The sequence below is a fragment of the Corvus kubaryi genome, unplaced genomic scaffold, assembly GCF_017639235.1.
Source record: "Corvus kubaryi isolate FWS band 111438036 unplaced genomic scaffold, C.kubaryi_AGA036_p1.0 split3-73, whole genome shotgun sequence".
NCBI classification, from domain to species: domain Eukaryota; kingdom Metazoa; phylum Chordata; class Aves; order Passeriformes; family Corvidae; genus Corvus; species Corvus kubaryi.
In genome coordinates this window covers 42,206,490-42,225,991 of record NW_024582091.1, presented here as the reverse complement: position 1 = coordinate 42,225,991, position 19,502 = coordinate 42,206,490, and the positions used below count along the sequence as shown (strand labels likewise).

Sequence of the window (19,502 nt, the reverse complement as noted above, 5' to 3'; positions counted from 1 at the left end):
AGTAGCAGCGTTCTTTTTGTTTACCTCAGTAGTAGCATTCATTCAATAGGACGGCCTTCTAAAAGGGACAGCAGTGATGTTAAAAATAAACCAAAACCAACAGCATTTCACTTCAGTTCTGGAATGATAAGCTTTGCAGTTGGGATGCAGGACAGATATCAAACAGTTTGTTCACTTCTCCTCTCTCCATCCAGCATCTTGGGTGTGAGGGTTAGGGGTGCTTGGCCCATCCTTAAATATGCTCTCCCCAGGGCACCACCAGATGGCGGAGGGTCTCAGCTATGTCCCGAGGTGGGTCCACTGGAGCTGTTTTTATCCAGCATGGGGCAGCCCTGGCCTCTCCTGGCAGACACCATTCCTGCCATGCTGAGTTGCCAGCACCTGGGATGGACACCTGATAACAACAGTGTCCTCACACTTTATCAAAAAATAATCGCCATATTAGAACAGAGGAGAGATGTACAGGCTCTTAAATATTGCATAATAATCTTCTCTAAAAGTACCATCCTCTGGATGTGTGTTTTCTGCGTTTTGTGGCTTCTACTGTGTTTGTTAAAAATCAAGGAATTTAATCTGTAACACTGACTGACCAGAAATGATTATTAAAACAAAGTTTAATAGAAAGCCATGTTTTCCAATTGCACTTTTCCTTTCTGAGGTGGAGTGAATGCATTTTAATAAATCTGTCATCAGAATAGGCTTTTTTTCTGGAGAACGTCTTATTTTCAAAAATGCAGACCGTATCTTTCTCCCGGGGTGCCTGAGCATCCTGGGTGATACAATGTATTAAATATGAGCAAGGGAGCTTGCTGGAGATACCCTTTGCATTTTGTCTCTCAACCCTGTTCTAGATGACAGTGCAATAGGCTTTGTGAAGTACAGTATTGAGTTTCACTTCATTAATTCTCAGAAACTTTGGATTTAATTTCCAAATTAATTTTTAGTTTTTTAATTCAAAAGTTAATTTTTAAAATTTTGGTGTTGATGTGAAGCATGCTATCATAACGTGCATTGTTCATTTGGGCAAATTATTCTGCTCATCCGTCCACATTTCTCATCTGTTTATATTCAGCCTTGTTCCTTGATTTATATTACCTCATAACTGTCAGAACTGGTTGTTTTCCATACAACTTTTGACAAAGTAGTTGATTTGCATAATCAGTTTAAGATTTCATGCAACAATTGAGAACTCTTCCTGGATTATTAAACAAATACTGTTGTAACAGTCCAAGGAGATATAAACTGGTCAATTTTCATTTCATGTTTTGATATGTTAAAAGTTGTACCTAGGAACAGTAAAGTATATTCTAAAAAACAAAATGGAAAATCTCAATGTCACAGAATATTAAAAACAAATCACGTTAATCTGCAGTTACATCAGCCTTTCTGTATTCATGCTTTTAAATATATTTTTCAATTTTAAAACAATATAATTAGAAAAGATTTCATATTTCTGATCAGCAGCAGTATCATTTTAAGTTTCAAGTATTTAAAATAAATAATCATTTAAGTTTGTGGAGATAGGAAGCTTTCTTCATTATTTCATGTCAGTAATTACTACACAGTGCTATGCCTTTCATACTTTCATATACAAGACCTTTCATGGTCTTGGTATAATTTATTTCCTTTTCCTGACATTTCCTGCACTAATTGAAGATCTCCACATTTTCCTTTCATGCTGAGATCTTGTTAGAGCTGTTCTTTTAATTATTTTTTTAAATTCACCTATTAATTTTACACGTTGTGTATCTTTAAAAGGGTGTCAAATGACAGCAGAGAAAGTGGAAAATATGTTTATATTTCTCTTTTGAATGCATTAATTCACAGAAGTGAGTGGTTAAAATGACTGGCCTTTTCCTTCCCCCAGAATGCCCAGCACAGGAAGTATGCCAGGTGGAAGGCAGCATACATTCATAACTGCTTAAAGAATGGAGAGACTCCTCAACCTGGCCCCATTGGACTGGAAGGAGAGAGCTTTGGTACGTATTTCCCTTTTCTTTTTAAGAGAGCAGAGGGCTGTGCCAAGGTGAAGTGGTGGTATGCGCAGTTCTTCAGGGAGCACTCCTTAGGAAGCACAGCTTCCCCAGTTGATGTTCTGATGCCTTAAATCCATTCACAATGGGCTGCCTTCTACTACTTCTTTCCAGCTTCTCCTGCTGTTATTTTTATTGGACCTTACTGTGTGATTGACTTATTTAATAAAACTTCTTTTTCTTTGTAGTGGAGATTATTATTTTCAATACAGCTACTCTCTAAGAAGTCATTGTCAGCTTTGGGCCAGCACCATGCATTTCTTTAACCACAGACCTTCTGTTAAATCTGTTAAGCTATGATCCTTTTGCCGGTTTATCCTGTCTCAGAAGTTAAGTAGGAGTTGAAAGTGGACTGATCATAAGTGAATTCAACTTCAAAGCAAAGATCTGCTTGTGAGACAACCCCCTTTCTCCCTGTGTAATAATGTGGGTTTCAAAACAGGTTTATGGCCTACTCAGTACATACTGAGTTGGATTTTCTGCCTCTTTCTCACTCATCCTCCTTTTCCTTGTGTTTTCAGTTGTTCCTTCTGGCTACCTGAGCTCCCTGTACAGGATTCCTCGAGGTTCCCACTTTATCTAACAGTTAAGGAGGTGATTTCTAAGGACATCCACTTAACCAAACTGAATGTGTATCAGAACAAGTTGTTTTGCTTTCAATAGTGATCAGTTTCATTGGTTTTGGTAGTGACCAGTTTCTTTGCTTTTCTCCTCAATGCAGATTGTATACAAATTTTAAAGGTTGATCTCTTATGAAATAGGATGTCATTGAAATGGATATTTTCACTATGCAAATTAAAACAGACTAATTCTGCACAATGCCAACCTGTGTATCATTCTTCACATACTTTAATGGAACAACTAAGAACATCAAATAATTTGTTATTTTTCTTCTGAGCTGGCATGTGAGACTTTGTGGGCTGTCAGTTAAGTTGATGCTAATTTATCTCTTAAGCTTGAATTTAGTAATACAAATTTCTCCAAATAAAAAGGGTCAATAAACAAATCTACAGTGCAAGAGGGAAAAATCTAGCTTGTAGAGCATGGCTTGTATCTAACCTGTAGAGCCACCTTATTGAGGTGGCTACATAAAGGTTTGTGAACATATGTATTAATATAGATAATCAATATATTTATACATGCACACACATATGAATTATACATGTATATACACATAAAAGTAATTGTTTGTTTGTTTACATTCATTTGTGTTTGGGGTCTGTACCTGAGTCTTCAGTGGACTTTGAAGTCTGAACTTGTAATTTGCTTGTCGTAAGTTACGAGTAGGCTTGTAATTTCCTACACATTAGTTTTATTTTAAACATATCAAAACATTAGGAAACTAGTTTCTCTTCTGGTTCTCAATCTTTTCATCATGTAATCTCATATTTTAATTCTTCTCCACATTGTAATTTATATGTCCTAGACAGTGTTGCATTAAAAAAAAAGTATATTACCTTTTTTTTTTTTTTAAGGAGAATGTGTATTGAACATCTATTGCAGCTTATTATTATCTTTGTAGTGTCTAAAAGCCTGGGTGCCAAGTATAATTTATTTTCAGTATCCTGGATAAAATACTGTTAATGTATTAGTACTCCAGAAACACTGTAACATAAGGAAATTCAAATACTTGTGAACAAATACCGAGTATGATAGTTTTATTTCCAAGCTACTTGTTTATTCTTGTTACTATGTTTTCCTAACCTAAAGACACCCTACTTAAACACTTAAACACTGGAATGGGTATCTTACCCACTGAAATATGCTTCAGTCTATGCACAGCTGTATTTGAAGTGAAGTATTAGCAAACTAATTTCTTCTTCAACATACAACCTTTGCCAAGGCAGTTTTCTTAATTGTCCATGCAGCTGTAGCAAGAGATACTTGGAATGCAACTCCAACTGCAAACATCACCACATCTTTGTCAAATTACACCAGGTTGATGATTTAATGGAGACTGCAACATGTGAGAGAAAAATCTCTTGTTATATTGAGTGTAATGAATAGCTCAGTTAAATATTTTCAGCCTTAAGATGAGTGCTCTTTAGTGGTCTGGCTCATAGTGTGGTAAAGCTGACCTGATTACATGAAGTGAATTATGAATTTTAAACAACTACAAAAATAGAATTTCTAAGTAAACATTACAAAGCTTTTGCTTAAAATCCATATGTGCAACCTGTAGAAGCTAGTTATTTCTCAAAAGCAACAAATAGGCTCTTTCTTGATTTTATTAATGCGGAGAGATAACTAACTTGCTCTAGGCTACAAAAGAAACTGTTGTAGGAAGGAAAACAGTATTCAGGCTTTCCTCAAATCCTTGGTATTCCTTGCAGTTCATTACAGCTGGTTATGGGAATTGGTGAAGACTCTTGCTTTCATTACCAGGTTATGTCTACATGCAACTTAAAAGGGATGCAAATGCTGAGTGAATCAAAATTTTAACATCCTTTTTGATAGAGTGCCCGCAAGATCTGCAATTTGCCAATATGTTGTTTGGTTGTTTTGTTGTTGAATTGTATTTCATGTAGAGAGATTATTTCTCACACTCCTATTTTCTGGGAAGTGAAATGAAAATATGTGTTGATGTTTATTTTTGACAGTTAGCTCCATAGTGTAGGTGTCCATAATGTTTCACAGAACAAGACAAAAATGTGATGCAAATTAATTTTCATGAGAAGAATCAGTAAAAAAGTGTTTCAATTCTTGCTTTGTGCATCATAAGAAGAAAAGCAGTATTGTTTGAATGTATGACTGGACCTTCCCCATTCCTTTCTGCTTGCTCATTTTCTTCCTCCCCTAGCATGTGGAAAAAGTCTGTTTAAACAGAGTGAAACTAGGTCTCTGTAGCTTGACAAATTACCATTTTTTTCCGAAGTGTTATTTTTTTTGTGATTCTTGAAAACCATACTGTAACTCTTGGAGATGTTTTTACAGTAACATAGGCATGCTTTATGCAGTTCTGCTGTTGGATTTATGGATGCTTCTGTCAGGATGCCACCATGGAAACCTTAAAATGACATGCTTAATTTATTAATGCAGTTGGAATACAAGTCCTAGAGTACACATAAAGGTTACTTAGCATTAGCCCTAGGTCATCCAACAAGATTTTACACTGATGGAAAAAAAATGGAAATAATGAAATATTTGAATATAAATGGTCATGATATAGCCACAGTAAATACATTAAATGTAATCACTTTCATTGCAATATATAATATGTAGGCTACATTTCTATTACAGAATTTCAGAAAACCTTAATAGTTCCATCTAGTAAAAAGAATAGTGTGGGAAGCTGATGGGTTTTTGAGTTCATTTCTCAATGCTGGGGAAAAAAAATACTTGTTTGGTTTGTTTTTTAAAAGCAGTGTTCAAATAGAACCTTACATTGTGAATCTTTTAGCAACATCTCAAGCGAAAGAGAAACAATGCAGCAGAATGAAAAAAAGAAAAAAAATAAATTGATAGATTATAATTCTCTGAACTCAATAAAAATAGGAGTCCACAGAACTGGAGGAGTCTGGACTCCTTAAAAATAAAAGTGTTGCTAATTTTATATTTAGTGCACTGATCTGCTGTAGTTGTCATGATCAGTGCTTGCTTACACTAGAAAAGGGAATGCCATTAAGCCTTGAGAATCCTCTGTTTATATAAAAGTATCTTTGGATGGTAGGTTATGGGCCTCGGATGATTATTTCACAAAGCCTTGCCTTCAGTAAATAAATGATTTTCAAAAACACAAACAAGTGGTCTGGGTATACTGTAGCTCTGCAGAAAATTTAAAGAGCTCATGGATTCGTTATGCTGGGATTCAAACACGAAGGCTGATGAGGTTCCAAGACAAAAAACTCAGCTGGAGCTGAAGTGAAATGTAAAACAATTGTGTCACTGTTCCACAGCCTAGTATTTCAGCATCTTTAAGCAAATTGTAGGGAACTTTGAATTCTAGGTTATTACTGCTGCATGAGAAAATAATTTTCTGATTTTTTAGCGTTCATTCCCTGGGAAATTTTTTTTTTTTCAGTTATATTATGGATGTTCTAATTACAGAATTTAAAACCTCTGTTGACTTGAAAGGATTTCAGGCTGCTAAAAGTGAACATTTATCTGGCACTACTGTTAAAAACTATTCACAAATACTGAAAGTGGGTATCTTAAACTGTTTCTGATACTTTAGTCTTTGATAAAGAATATTTTAAGTATTTGCTTTCCAGAAAGAATAGTTACAATGCTTTTATGATATTTGGGCACTTTAAAGACCTAAGAAGACTTAATTTAAACAAAACTACTTTTATGTTTAATACAGTTTTAACATTGGCCAATTGCATAATGAGCAAATCAAACAGTTGAGCTTAATCTTTTTGTACAAATAGCTGATTAAAAAGTAGATTGCCCTTTTGTGAATTTGCCTCTTGCCAGCACTGTCATTACAGGTGGTCACCACTTCTGACTTTTTTTGATTGTTTTTAACATTGCGAGACTTTAACCCTTTGAGTTCATGTCTTCCATGGCCAGTGTTGCCCACGGCATTGCACTGTTACAGCAGTGAGTAGAGACCCTGAACTATGCAGTGCGGAAGTTGGAAACTGAAACTGGGAATGGCTTGGAGAGAAGATGGGAGCAGTGCAAGAGAGGCATAAATATGGGGCAAGGGGTTGCAGATATGGGACGTGTCAGTGCAGAGAAAGAAATCAGAATTGCCTTGAGAACCAGATAAGGGCAACAGGAAGCTGAAAGGGGAAGAATAAAGGAATACATGCATTAACAGGTTAAATGTGGGTATGAAATTGCAGGTAATTCTCATAGCTGAGATACTAAGCACAGTGGAAGCATGTTTTCTCTCACTGCATCATTCTTAAAAATGGCTTAGAAGTTTTTACAACAGCTTTCCCAAAATCCTAGCTTCAAGCAGACACCCAGCTTGGAAAATTCAACTTTATGGCTAGAAATTGACCAAGCTATAAATAATTGGTAACAGTGTTACAAGTAATATTTGGCAGCCTCACCTTCAGACAGCATGATGAGTGTTGTGCATAACTATTTCATTCATTTTATGTATAGTAAGCCTCTGTGGTTTTGATAATTTTTTTCTGAAACGGTTTAATTTTTTTTTTCAGTTAACACCAAAACCATTGAAAAATACAGCATTCAAACAATGGTTTCCTATCATTACATTATTATTTAAAAGACAGCAATGTTTACTCTTTAATCTCACCTTTTGCCAGTTTTCAGACATTTAGTTTTATTTCCGTGCATGTTAGCCACATGATATTGCAGTATGAGCTACTAACAAAAAATACAGCAAAAGAAAAATCTGGCACCTTAAGATATTCTTTGTCTTCCAGAAACCTGTCAGGTGTTCATTTGCATGTGTCAGAAATTGTTCCATAAAACCACAGTGTATTTATTAAAGTCCAGTAAAAATTTTCTCATGACAATACTTGATTTTACTCTGCTTTATAGCCTTTTATTTTAGTAAATCTTATTGTGAATTACAAGGTGTTCAGGCATTTTTCATAAAGGTAGCATGCAAAGTTTTTCTGGGAGGAAGAAGGACTCACATGGGAAGCAATTCTGATATTTGTAATAGTAATATTTTTAATAGTAGACCATTTAATTATTAAGCAGTAGAAGTGTTTGCATAACACATAGTCTTGTGTAGTTGAAGATCAGTGTGGATTTCTTAAAAAACATCTCTTCTGCTAGCTCTACACACATACAAGTTTTGTGCTCCCATTTTTCTTTTGTTCCCTCTCAAGCACTGACTGTTAAAAGAAGCAATTCCCAAAACTGTGCTTGTTCCATCTGACATCATTGATATAGGTGAACACATACACAGTAAATGGAAATTAGTTGTTTTAAACTGAACTAAATTCAAATGAAAGAGCAGGAATCAACCATATATTCTAAATTAACTGGATCATTAGCCTTTAAAGTAATATTAAATAAACTAGACCAGAATCTTAAGAACATGACTAGATTGAAAAATATGTATATTCTTTGTGCATGCTATGGGATATATTGAACCTTGTTATTCTTATAGCTCATTATGTGCTCTAACTGTTCTAGATGCAATTACGACTTAGCTAAGATGCATTTAGTTTCTTGTTTGGTATTACTTTCCCAAAGTTCCTCTTGGTTGCTATTTATTTGGGATTTGATATGGGGTAAAAGAATTGGCACTGTCTAGCCTTTCATGACGAGTTTGTAAGGCAAATACAGTTTTCCATATTCTGGTTCATGTATATGTTAAAGTGTAAGTTACTGCCTGTTTCTAGTAACTTGTTCAACTTCTATGGATGCAGTACATGAAGGTATAACAAATTGTTCTAATGAGACAGCTTATTCAGATCAGTAAGGAAATGATTCTTCAATTTGAACAGAAGAGATCTTTGAAACTATGTGAGTTTCTAGATCTTTATTGATAGGTATGTTGCTTTTTACCTTTTCAAATCAACTCTATGTGATTTGGGTTGATGTTTTATGTCACACTGTGTGGGGGCAATTTTTTTAGCAATAAAAATTTGAAAGGAGGTTTTAAGGAAAGCCAAAGCTTTCAAGTGTTTGTACATAACAGTTGCAGTAATTCTTATTTTCTGTCATTTTAGCAGATGCTGAAAGGGAAGAAGCGGGGTCTTCTTCTGTCCACGGTGGAACAACTCAACCATCATCATCATCATCATCTACATATGAAGCTAACAACATACCAACTAGTAATTACACTGGCATACATATACCACCAGGTGCCCATGCACCAGCCAACACTCCAGCTGAAGTACCTCATAACACAGGTATGTCCAAATCACACCTCAAAAATCCATGCCTTTACTGGGAGATGAATTCTTGCCCAAATTCTAGTCCATCACATATAGAGTAGAATAACATAGTATTGTGTGGCAAAAGCACCTTCATAAGCTAAAATGTAAAAACGCCATTTGAAATATTTTTTAATGTTTTTTTTAAATATATAAATCGTATTTTGGAGGACTTCTACAGAAGACATATATGGACTAAGAAAGTGAGGGTTCTTGCAGACAATTTTTTTGTCTTCTCTTGAATCAGTAAAATGTTGCGTTGCAACATCTGTACTGTAAAACACAATGTGAATATTTCACTTGATAGATGAAATTGTATTACTTCATTTCATATGTAGCTTTCTCTGTGGAGATAGGCTGCTGTTCTTCATGTGGAAGCTTGTCCAACATAGTGTTGAAGTTGCTACAACTCTCTAGTAGTCATGCCTGATGTACCATTCATACTGATTTGGTTTGGCTTGTGCTCCTTTTCCCATGCAAGTGCTTTAGTGTGATTGACTTCAGACAATATTATTAATGGGAATTTTGTCCCTACTGCTAAACATACTGGCTCCTACATCTTTCTTATTATTATCTGTAATTTTTGGACCAAAACCAAGTTCTTAAAAATTACAAGTTCCTTCCCAGATGCTGTATTTAAAAAAAAAAAAAAAGTATTAAGTGATTGGTAAATACAACTTTTTACCTTAGGGGAACTTTTTATAATAATCACGGAATAGAATTATTAATTAATGATTAATAAGAGTAAAATGTTGAAAGCTCTTCATTTCAATCCTGATGATCAATTATTGTTCAGATACATTTTTATATTATGGAACATATGAGATTTTTGTCGCACAATCCCTCCTTTTATTTTACTTTCTCATTTTAAAAATGCTTCACCCTATGAAGAGTTCAGAATGCTCTTTTCTTCAGCTTTATCAAAGGGAAATCCTTCAGATAGGTAGGGGATTTTTGGGTCTGTGAGGGAGAGTATGGGGGTTTTTTTACCAGATCTGAAAATTACAGAGTATGTGCCTTGTTGGAATACATGAATTCTGTGCATTACATAGTTTTAAGCCCACCAGTCATTCAATGGAGTGACGTAATTTAGAAAAATTACTATACCCTCTTCCTACACAGCAGATGTTGTAGAAATAACTATACCAATCTGGTGTGTTCTGGACATACTGCAAAAATACAGTTTTGGAGCAAAGCAATTGAGTGTACCTAAAATGGGAATACAGATACAAGAATGTTTCACAGCATAAAGTGCTGTTTCTTCTTCTAGCACCACTATTTCCCTTTTAAACTTAGCTCCCTTTTTTATTCTCACTAATTGTTTTCAAAGGAATTAGGAAGGAGACAGTTTGCAAGTGTGAGGTGACAGGCATGGGGCTTTAAAAATATAATAATATAGACTGCCTCTGGTATTAGAATGTAGAATTCAGATTTGAAATATAAAAGTTTACTCACACTTTTCTTTAGCAGGTTTTCCTCAATACACTAGGGTAACCAGTGTCTCTTGGACTAGTATTTTCTTATTTTTTAGTGCTTGAAATTTAATTTCTGTGAAATCCTGTAAAGTGGATGACAGACTCTACGTTCTTCTGTTTTATTTTGTAAAACATTCATATTTGAAGTGAAAGCATTAAAATTATTGTTAGAAATTTTCAGAATTAGTAAGCTTTCAGCTGCTAAATTTGAAAATCAGTAAGTGTACCTGTTCTGTTTTGTTTGCTTACTTTTAAAGCCAATAAGTAAGAATAATCCAAGGCCATTTTTTTGCGTTGATTTGCAGGAGTGACAAGTAACACCATTCAGCCTACTCCTCAGAATATTCCTCTAGTTGATCCTTCCCTTTACAGCGCTCAGTCTTCAGGTAGGCTTGTGGCATTTGTATTGTTGTACATTGACGTACTGTGTCCTCTGTGTCTCCCCTGCACTGAAGGAAGAAGTTTGAGAAATATTGTCATTGTTACCTGAATGCTATTCCAGAATTTTAAAAAGAATGGACAACATCTAAGCATTGTGTTGCTAAGAGTTTAATAGTTTCTGAAAGCTGTTACAATATAGTGTTGTCTGTCTGACTACTTTGAACCAATGAGCTATCATTGTGTAAGGCGTTTTATTTTTCATATTGTTGCTTCTCAGGTGAGGGTCTGATATACTTTGCAAAGCCTGTATTCCTGATAGCCTTGCTAAATTGTATTTTTTGTAATTAATACACATTCCCTTTACTTAAAATTCATTCTACAGGGTCAGCATGTAAGTTACTTATTAACTTCATAAAATAATTCATAAAACACTCAAGTTGTGTTTTCCTGCAGAATAATTGTGCGTGCTTCCTGACTGTAAGTAGTACCTGTGTTAAATGAAACAATTTATAAGGTACTGCGAATGATGTTACTTTGATATACCATTAATCAAGGCTTTTATCTTCTAAGATGTCGTCTGTCTTTGGTGTTGAAATCACTGATAACGTATATCATATGTATTTTATGTCCACTTGCATATTCCATGCTTTGAAATGTACACATAAGGGCTAACCTTAGGGAAACCACAGCCTGTGGAAGAGTAGTAACTGACAATAAAGCTGGAATCATCCTAGATTCTAATTTGAACACTCATGTACATTTGGACAAAGAGTTAACTGTTTTCTAAGAATTTTTTTTTAATAGAGAAAATAGTATTAAAAAACTCCGTAAATTACATCTGTTTCTAATAATCCGATTTTTCTTGGCAATATAACAAGGATGTTGAGTGAGGAGGAGGTCTCGAAATCCTGGTACAAAATCTGTTCACATTCTTCCCTACAGTTTATCCTCATCAGGGAAAGCTGATAGTATACATAATTGCTATGATAAGTTCTAGTGCTAACCACAGTGAAACATTGTCTGTTATGACTACAAAGTTTATATAGGTATGCTTTTGTATTTTATAACTTACAAATATTTAGTTACTTTATTATGTTGTTGAAGAGTGTGTCTGTTAAAGTAGCTTTCCTGAAAAAGCATTTTTGCTTCAATTGAATGCTATAGTAGGAATTCAATGTTTAACTTGTTTTTAGTCTGCTGGCATAAGAATGCTTAAGGATGTTTCCATTTTAATGTATTAGAAAGCCATTTTTATAGAAGATGTCTTAAAAATAGCAAATTTTGCCACTAATAGAGCCATATTAACCTCTAGTATTCTTCTGAAGAGCAAAAGGTACTATAGGTGCTGTAGTTTTTCTGGCATATTATTGTAATCACAGAATCACAGGATAGCTTGAGCTGGAAGGGACCCAGAAGGATTGAGTCCAACTCTTATGTGAATGGCCCATACCGGGGTGGAACCCACAGCCTTGACATTGTTAACACCATGCTCGGGCCAACTGAGCTGGAAATAATGTTTCATGTGGCAGTAACTCATTTCATTGAAAACAACACCTCAGACCTGTAGCTGAAACATTGAAACTTGGTGATAGTTTTTGAGTTTTGGGGACTGCTGTGGGGATTTCAGTAGCTCCTTAACTGAAATGGCTCAAAGTTTTACTTAAGTTTTGCCATAGTAACTGCTAGTTGGAAGGCACATTTTATGGTGTTTGGAAGCAAAGCTTTCATGTTTAACTAGTTTAACATGATCTTCTAGACAGTCATTGTAACAGGTTTTTTGGTAACTACTCTGAAAATTTTAGTCATCATTGTTTCTTGGTTTTAATGTTCGTTTCTGGTTGTCAAAAATGTCATAATTTTGATTGAAACTTTAATTTTTTCTTAAGACATTCCATTATTCAATATCTGAATAGTATCAGTGCATTGCTCCCTCTTACCACCTTCCTGAGATAACCTGGTTTAATAAGTACATAAATAAAAAGGAATCGTGTTTATGAGAACACGTAGTAAGTAATATTGTGTAATTAAGAGATTAAGACCCTTGCTGAGCGCCATGATAAATCTCTAACGTGATCTAACCTGAGTATTTGCATGCCTGCATTCCTCCTCTGCACATCAGTTGTGTCGCTACAAGTTTGAGTCTTGTAACAGCTCGAAGTGTTACATTCTTATGAGGGAGTGCTGCAAAAGTGCACCCAGATAGGTGATAGAGGTCATACAGTAGGTTCTTGGTTTGAAAGCTCAGGAAACCGTTAGGAAACACAGGAGTCTGAGAGGGCGCAGGGGATGTGTCAGCAGAGGTACAGTGACAGTTTTGTTTGCATGTGTGGAATTAAGAAGCTTGAGAGCAGTGGAAAGTGTTTGTCCTTGCCTGTCACTGTCTTGTTGTGCATTCTTCTCCTCATGCTACTGAGGAGTCCTTTCTATGCCAACAGTGGCCTTGTTCTCTAACCAATAAGCAGATTGAGAAATGCCTGTATCTCTTAATGGATGTACAAAACTGTGGGACCCAAAAGCCCTCCCCAGTTCCTGAGCTGCAGTATACATATCTGGGCTACATCCTTGCTTCGTATTGAGGTACATACCATTCCTGTGGAACAGAAGTTGCCTTTGGACAGGAAGGAGGGATGGTTCAGTGTTGCTCTCCATCCGGTAGATGTGCAGAGCTAGCACAGTGCAAGGTACATTTGTTCCATGATTTAGAAATTATATCTGTGTCTATACTAACAAATTATACATGCCTGCAAATATTTGGCATGGAGAACAGCTGGCACAGAACCTCTCACATCCATACTATTAAACTTTTAAACCTAAACAAGGTAGCTCATGAAGACATTGAATGGTCTGTAGCTTGCTCTGACCACAAGTCATGCCCAGGAATTGTTTGGGAAAGTTCTAGTTTTCATGGGCCAAAACCATACTGGAATCTGTTCCAGCAGTTTGACACTGCAGACTATCAAGTTTGAGTGCTAAGACGCCTTCCTTGGCAGTGTTGAATGTGGTAGTCTAGGCATAGCCAAACAGGATATTCCACATATTCCTGCAAGACTCTTTCTTGTAGTAAGATCAAATGTATATTTTAAAAATTAATTGTATATTTTCTTTGCTTCCCATAACATGGGAGAAGCCATTTGATTAATACTGTTATGGGAGAAAAGCTTTTGGTGGAGAGGAGTCAAATATTTTATCAAAGGAAGATTAAGTTAAAGGAATAGTGTTCTTTGATTTTTACTCAGCATGAATTTTTCAATAGTTGTCCTGTCCTGTGGGAACAAGTTTCAGAGTTTAATGTTGACTTTTGAAAGTGTCAAAGCTTTTGCATTTAAGCATGGGTTAATGTGTCTGACAACAGAATGTAAAGTTACACAGCAACTTCATGTACGTGTGCGTGCACTTCTCTGGTGTAGTTTTCGTAAAAAAATTTATTACCCCTGGATTTTGCTAACACTAAAGGCATTCATAGTTGCGCTACATGGTTTTTATAAGATCTTCTTACATTGCCATATGGTCCCTTCCACAGGTGGCATAGTATAAAGAAAGCATTTGTCCATTGTAGTTGTATGTATAATATAATGTTTGATATTCTACACACAAAGTAGAAATAATAATTTGACATTGAATGTGTTTTCATGATCTTAAAAAGAAATCCTTGATTATATTTTCAGTGATTTAATGGGAAAAAGGAGTATCTTGTTTCAAAAACCATTTGTTACCTTTGCCATCACTGTTTTTATGCACCAATTTGTGTGATTGAAATGTTCTTAAATCAACTGCGGTATATTTGGGCATCATAAAAAGGAAAAACATCTGATGGGTAGAAAAGGATTCCAGAGAGAAGCAGATATATTATGTAAAATGCATGTTACTCTCATTCTGAAACTGCTTTTTTTCCCCAAAATTATTTCACCATCTCTAGTCAAATTGTTTACACTTTGTGTTCATCTTAAACTAAAAGAATCATGCCGGATTCCATATTCCTGACATGTTTCAGTAATATAACTACAGTCCTAATAATTCCAGAATAACACAGAAGCAGTTTGTTTCAGAATAAATACGGTATACCTTTCCTATCTCAGTGTTGTTGGGCTTTTTTAGAGCCAAAAATCACTGGATACTTGAGGCTGGAAGGGACTTCAGGAGGTGGTCTGGTCCAACCCCTCTACTCAAGGAAGGGTCGTGTAAAACCAGTCACTCAGGACCATGTCCTTTGTGTCTCCCCCTGCCTGTGCACTCTCCCGGTGGTTTAATTTGCTGCACTGAAGAAGTTTGAGAAAAAATGTCACTGCTAATTCAAAAGATAGTTTTTGAATCTCTCCAGGGACAGACACCACAACCTCTCTGGGCAGCCTGTCCCAGAGCTTGGTCACCCTCTGAGTAAAAACTGTTTCCTGATGTTCAGACAGGACCCACCTGTGTTTCTGCCTCTGGTCTTGTCACTGGACATCGCTGAAAAACAACCCATCTCTGTCCTTTGAATACTCTCCCTTCAGGTGTTTATATACATTGATAAGATCCCCCTGAGCCCTCTCTTCTCTAGGCTGAGCAGTCCCAGCTTTCTTGGCCACTTCTTGTATGAGAGGTGCTCCATTCCCTTAGTCATCTTTGTGGCCCTTTGCTGGACTGTCTCCAGGATGTCAGTCCATCTCATTTTTGCTGAGGAGCCCAGAACTGGACACAGCACTCCAGATATGGCCTCACTAGGGCTGAAAGGGACAGGATCACTTCCGTTGAGCTGCTGGCAGTGCTCTTCCTACTGCAGCACAGGATGCCATTGTCTCTCTTCACCACAAGGGGAGATTGTTGGCTCATGGGCAAATCAGTGTTCACCAGGACCCTCAGATCCTTCCCTCCAAAACTGCTTAACCCTTAGAATATGTAAATTAAAGTCAGTTACTAACTTTTGTTAGTAAGTACAGTCATTACAGTACAACTATACTTTTGATGTAAGTACAGTCATTACAGTTAACTTTTACGTTATTTTGAAATCTTAATAACACAGAGCTGGTTTGTTTCTATTTTGCTTTTCCATTGTGAGGTGTTGACTTCAATAGGAGCTCAGGCTCCTGAGCACATCAAAAGATCAACCCTCTTACTGTATAAACTTTGGTTTATAAATTTTAAATTATTAATTTTTTTCCCTCAAGTTATGTCATAATAGCATCTGAGGTAGATTTCATAATAAATAAGGCTTTATGCCAGCAAAACATTAATAGAGCTCATACTGTAAAAATAAGATTAGACGGGTGAATTTAGGCTTGCTTCCAATAAATTAGTTGAATACTGTACTGATTCCTTGGCCAGTTTTTAAAGAATGATTTTGTAGTTTCTTTTGGCATCATAGCATGAAGCTACTTTCTTTGAGGGGAACTTGGTCTTTTTAATTTCTTAAAGATGTTCAGTAATGTTGTCGCAGATTGACCTCAGCTGCTTTTAGTCTGTGACTTTATTTAGGTTACAAAATAACTGAGATGTGTGCCTGTGTTTATGCACTCCCTCACATGTATTTACTCACATGTATATGTATTTTAAGAGATTTAATGTGGCTTCACTTACTAAGCACTAAATTAATATACATTGCATTGATAATGAGCCCACCAATATGTCCCTCAATGGTTATATTTATTTGTTGAAAGGAAAATAAGTAGAGTTCTAGAGCATATTTTAAAAATTGATAAGATTAATCTTCAGAGTGCTTACCTTTCTGCTTTTTATATGGGTAGGGTTATTTTGAAAATCAGCAGACCAGTCTAGTTTTTAATATTCCCAGGTTTTTTGGTTTTTGTTTTTTTTTTAATTTGTTCAAAAGCTGTTCTTAAATAATAAGATTAGGGGAAGGAAAAGCAAATATAATAGACATTTTTTGATAAGAACTGAGATTCTTTAGTAAACATTCTCACAGTATTGCTAACAACAGTTCTATTTTGAAGGAAAGGATCCAGCTAACTACAGTTGTGCCATAAAATATGGTGTTAAGTATATTAATGTAGTTGCTTAAAAGTAAAATGTACTTAGAGAGCTTAATCTTTGTTTAACTATATTTTATGTAAAATGTATGCTGTATTTAAAAATGCATTTTCTCTTAATCTGTGAAATCTGTTCAATGCTTATAAGATGCTGTGTGGGAAATTATTAAATATATACATAATCATTAGTGTTCTATATAATTATTTATCCGTGCCCATAAAAATCTATCATTTACAAGTTAAGTTTTTTTAAAAGAACCTGAGGAAAGATTTTATAATTTGTCCATAGATTATTGGAGTGGGATGGGATTAGCCTTAAAACTCCCAGTGAATTTGTGGGTGGAAGGATGTACAGTAACACAGCTGTGCTTTATTTTGCACCCACATCAGTGATACTATTCACATATAAAATCTTCTGCCAGTTAGGGCATAAGTCCCTACTATGCCTTCTCCAAGACTGAATGTGTGTGTTTGAGCACTACAGAATTCCTAAAGTTTTAACTTACATCAAGAAAATACTCGGATTAATAAATAAAAGTTGTTTTGTTCTATATTATGGGAATATCTTTTGCTAGTGTTCTCCAGTGTTAAAGAAATGGGCACATTTAATGACATCAATCTTTCAGTCTTCTGACATAAATTGGAAACGTAAAAATTATTTGGAAAAATGGAAACATAAAATTTGTTGATGAAAATGAAAACACGCCAGTGAGAAATGTTTCTACATTCTGAAAAGTTATTCCAGTCGAGAAGGAACAGTTTGTAACTATGTATTATTCCTGAAGAGAGCAGAGTAATTATGCTGTGGACACAAAAAGCACTGTCCTTGTTTCTTGCAGGTTGTAATATGATTACAGCTAACTTAATGTCATGTAAAAGCTCTACTTTGCTGTCTTAGATGAAGAGCAGATCTTTCTCAAAGGTATTGGCTTACTTTTGAAAGGCACTGGGTCATGCAAATAGCAGTGTTTAGAAAGGTCCTCACATTTTTCAATAGCAAAGAAGTTAAGCTTTATGTGAATGGAAAGAAAAGAGAACAGAACAGAAGAAATACTGTATCTTGGTCTTTGTAACACTACCACAAATACTAGCCTGGTTTTCATAATATTACCACAAATAGAAGTAAAACATAAAAATCATAAGAAAGGAAGCTTAAGTCAGATTTCCTTTGTAGTAACTTTGTAATACTTATATTTTTGCAGGAGAAGTCCGCTTGACTCCAGAGGACTTTGCCAGAGCTCAAAAATATTGCAAATATGCTGGCAGTGCTTTGCAGTATGAAGATGTGAGCACTGCTGTGCAGAATCTACAGAAGGCCCTCAAGTTACTGATTACAGGCAGAGAATGAAGCTTTAATCCACCAGATTCATGTCTTTCACCTAAAGAGCTAACAGTTTATTACTGTACCTGTTAAGGAAGTGGAGTTACACAGAAATTCTCAATCCCATCATTCATGACAATGAAACCACTGTTTCAGTGTCAGATTAGCAATTAATGGTACAGTAGGAATCTCTGTTTCCATTTTACAGACAGTAGAGCTTGAAACATGAATGCAGTGGCTTGCTGTATACAAAATATTGAAGAAAGTACTGTGAACACCAGTCAAGAGTTAGAATTCATCTTGCAATATTTGGATTATCAGAATTGGAAAATGCTGAGTGTAAAAAACTTGAGAATTAGGATGTTCTGTTAAAATTCTTACTCTTGTTGTATTATTGCAAACAATTATTTAATAGGTATAATAGCTTTAAAATGGTAACTAAGATTAGAGCTTTCCTCCTGAAATGAGAGCATGTGAGAAGGCTGACAGGTCCATACTTGGAAGGACTTTCTATACTTAAATCATTTCGGTATTTGTATTATCTGAGACATGAGTCTAAGTTGAGAAAGTCTTGAGGATCTTCGTATTTCATTTGAAAATGTGCTGGAAAAAACATCTCTTGATACTTCAGAGGGAGTTGTTTTGATGGTGTTCCAGTCTAATCCCCCACAGCTGTATGGACTACTACATGTATTCTTGATTATTGGTTCTTGCTCCTTCTGTGTGAACACTTACAATTTTGTATATGTATGGGCAATTAAGAGAAAATACTAATACTTATCAACAAGGATACTGAAATTGGAGGCAGAGATTCTAAATAACATGAGCTTTCAGGAAGACTAATGTCAAAACTGTTCCATCTTTTTAAGAGGCTGGAAAAAAGCTTGTTCTTCAGCTATTAAAGCACTATAGGTTTGTCTCTGGTATTAGTGTCATAGAGCTTTGTATTTCCAACTAATATTTTTCCTGTCTGCTTTGTTGTGAAGACTTTTTGGACTTGGGATTTAATTAAAATATCTTGGAAACTGAATCTTGAGTCTTTGTGAGGTCTACTATTGCAATAATAGAGCTCTTGATTGTTAAAAATCCCCCCATGCTGTTTAAAAGAAAGAATACACAGTCTTTTAACTGGCGTGACATAATAATTGAATACACCATAAAGCATGTCTGATTTATGTAATAATTTTAATGACATTTTATCCGATCTCTTTGTCTTTCCAAGTTGCTGGATCAAATCCATGTTTTTTATAGCTGCACTGCTTCGGAGTGACTAAAATAAGTCTTATATTCAAAGCAAAAAGATGAGGAAAAGAAAATCAAACATAAGCATGCATTAAAGTTTAGCTGGTTGTATCCTTTTAAGAGTGTAGTGTCTTTGACAGCAGATTTGAAATGGGTAATATGAAACTTGTAAATGTATGCTTAAGCACTTTAGTTGACTGAGATTTAATAGATAAAATGTGATATTTTTTGTGTCGCTTTCTGATATGGTATAGCGTGCTAATCTGGACAGTGAC

General features: G+C 35.4%; 1 protein-coding gene across 2 annotated transcripts in view; it reads left to right on the top strand.

Moving 5' to 3' along the window:
• Positions 1 to 19,015, top strand: part of VTA1 (vesicle trafficking 1) — a 37,897-nt gene extending 18,882 nt beyond the window's left edge. Inside the window, exons 5-8 of one of the 2 annotated variants that reach the window (XM_042016597.1) lie at positions 1,868 to 1,979; positions 8,642 to 8,821; positions 10,626 to 10,706; positions 17,867 to 19,015. In XM_042016597.1, coding sequence (XP_041872531.1) covers positions 1,868 to 1,979; positions 8,642 to 8,821; positions 10,626 to 10,706; positions 17,867 to 18,012 — 519 coding nt within the window. In that variant the 3' untranslated portion in view covers positions 18,013 to 19,015. Of the gene's footprint in view, positions 1 to 1,867; positions 1,980 to 8,638; positions 8,822 to 10,625; positions 10,707 to 17,866 lie in introns of both variants that reach the window. The other variant, XM_042016596.1, reaches the window with a different exon arrangement.
• Positions 19,016 to 19,502: the final 487 nt, after the last annotated feature.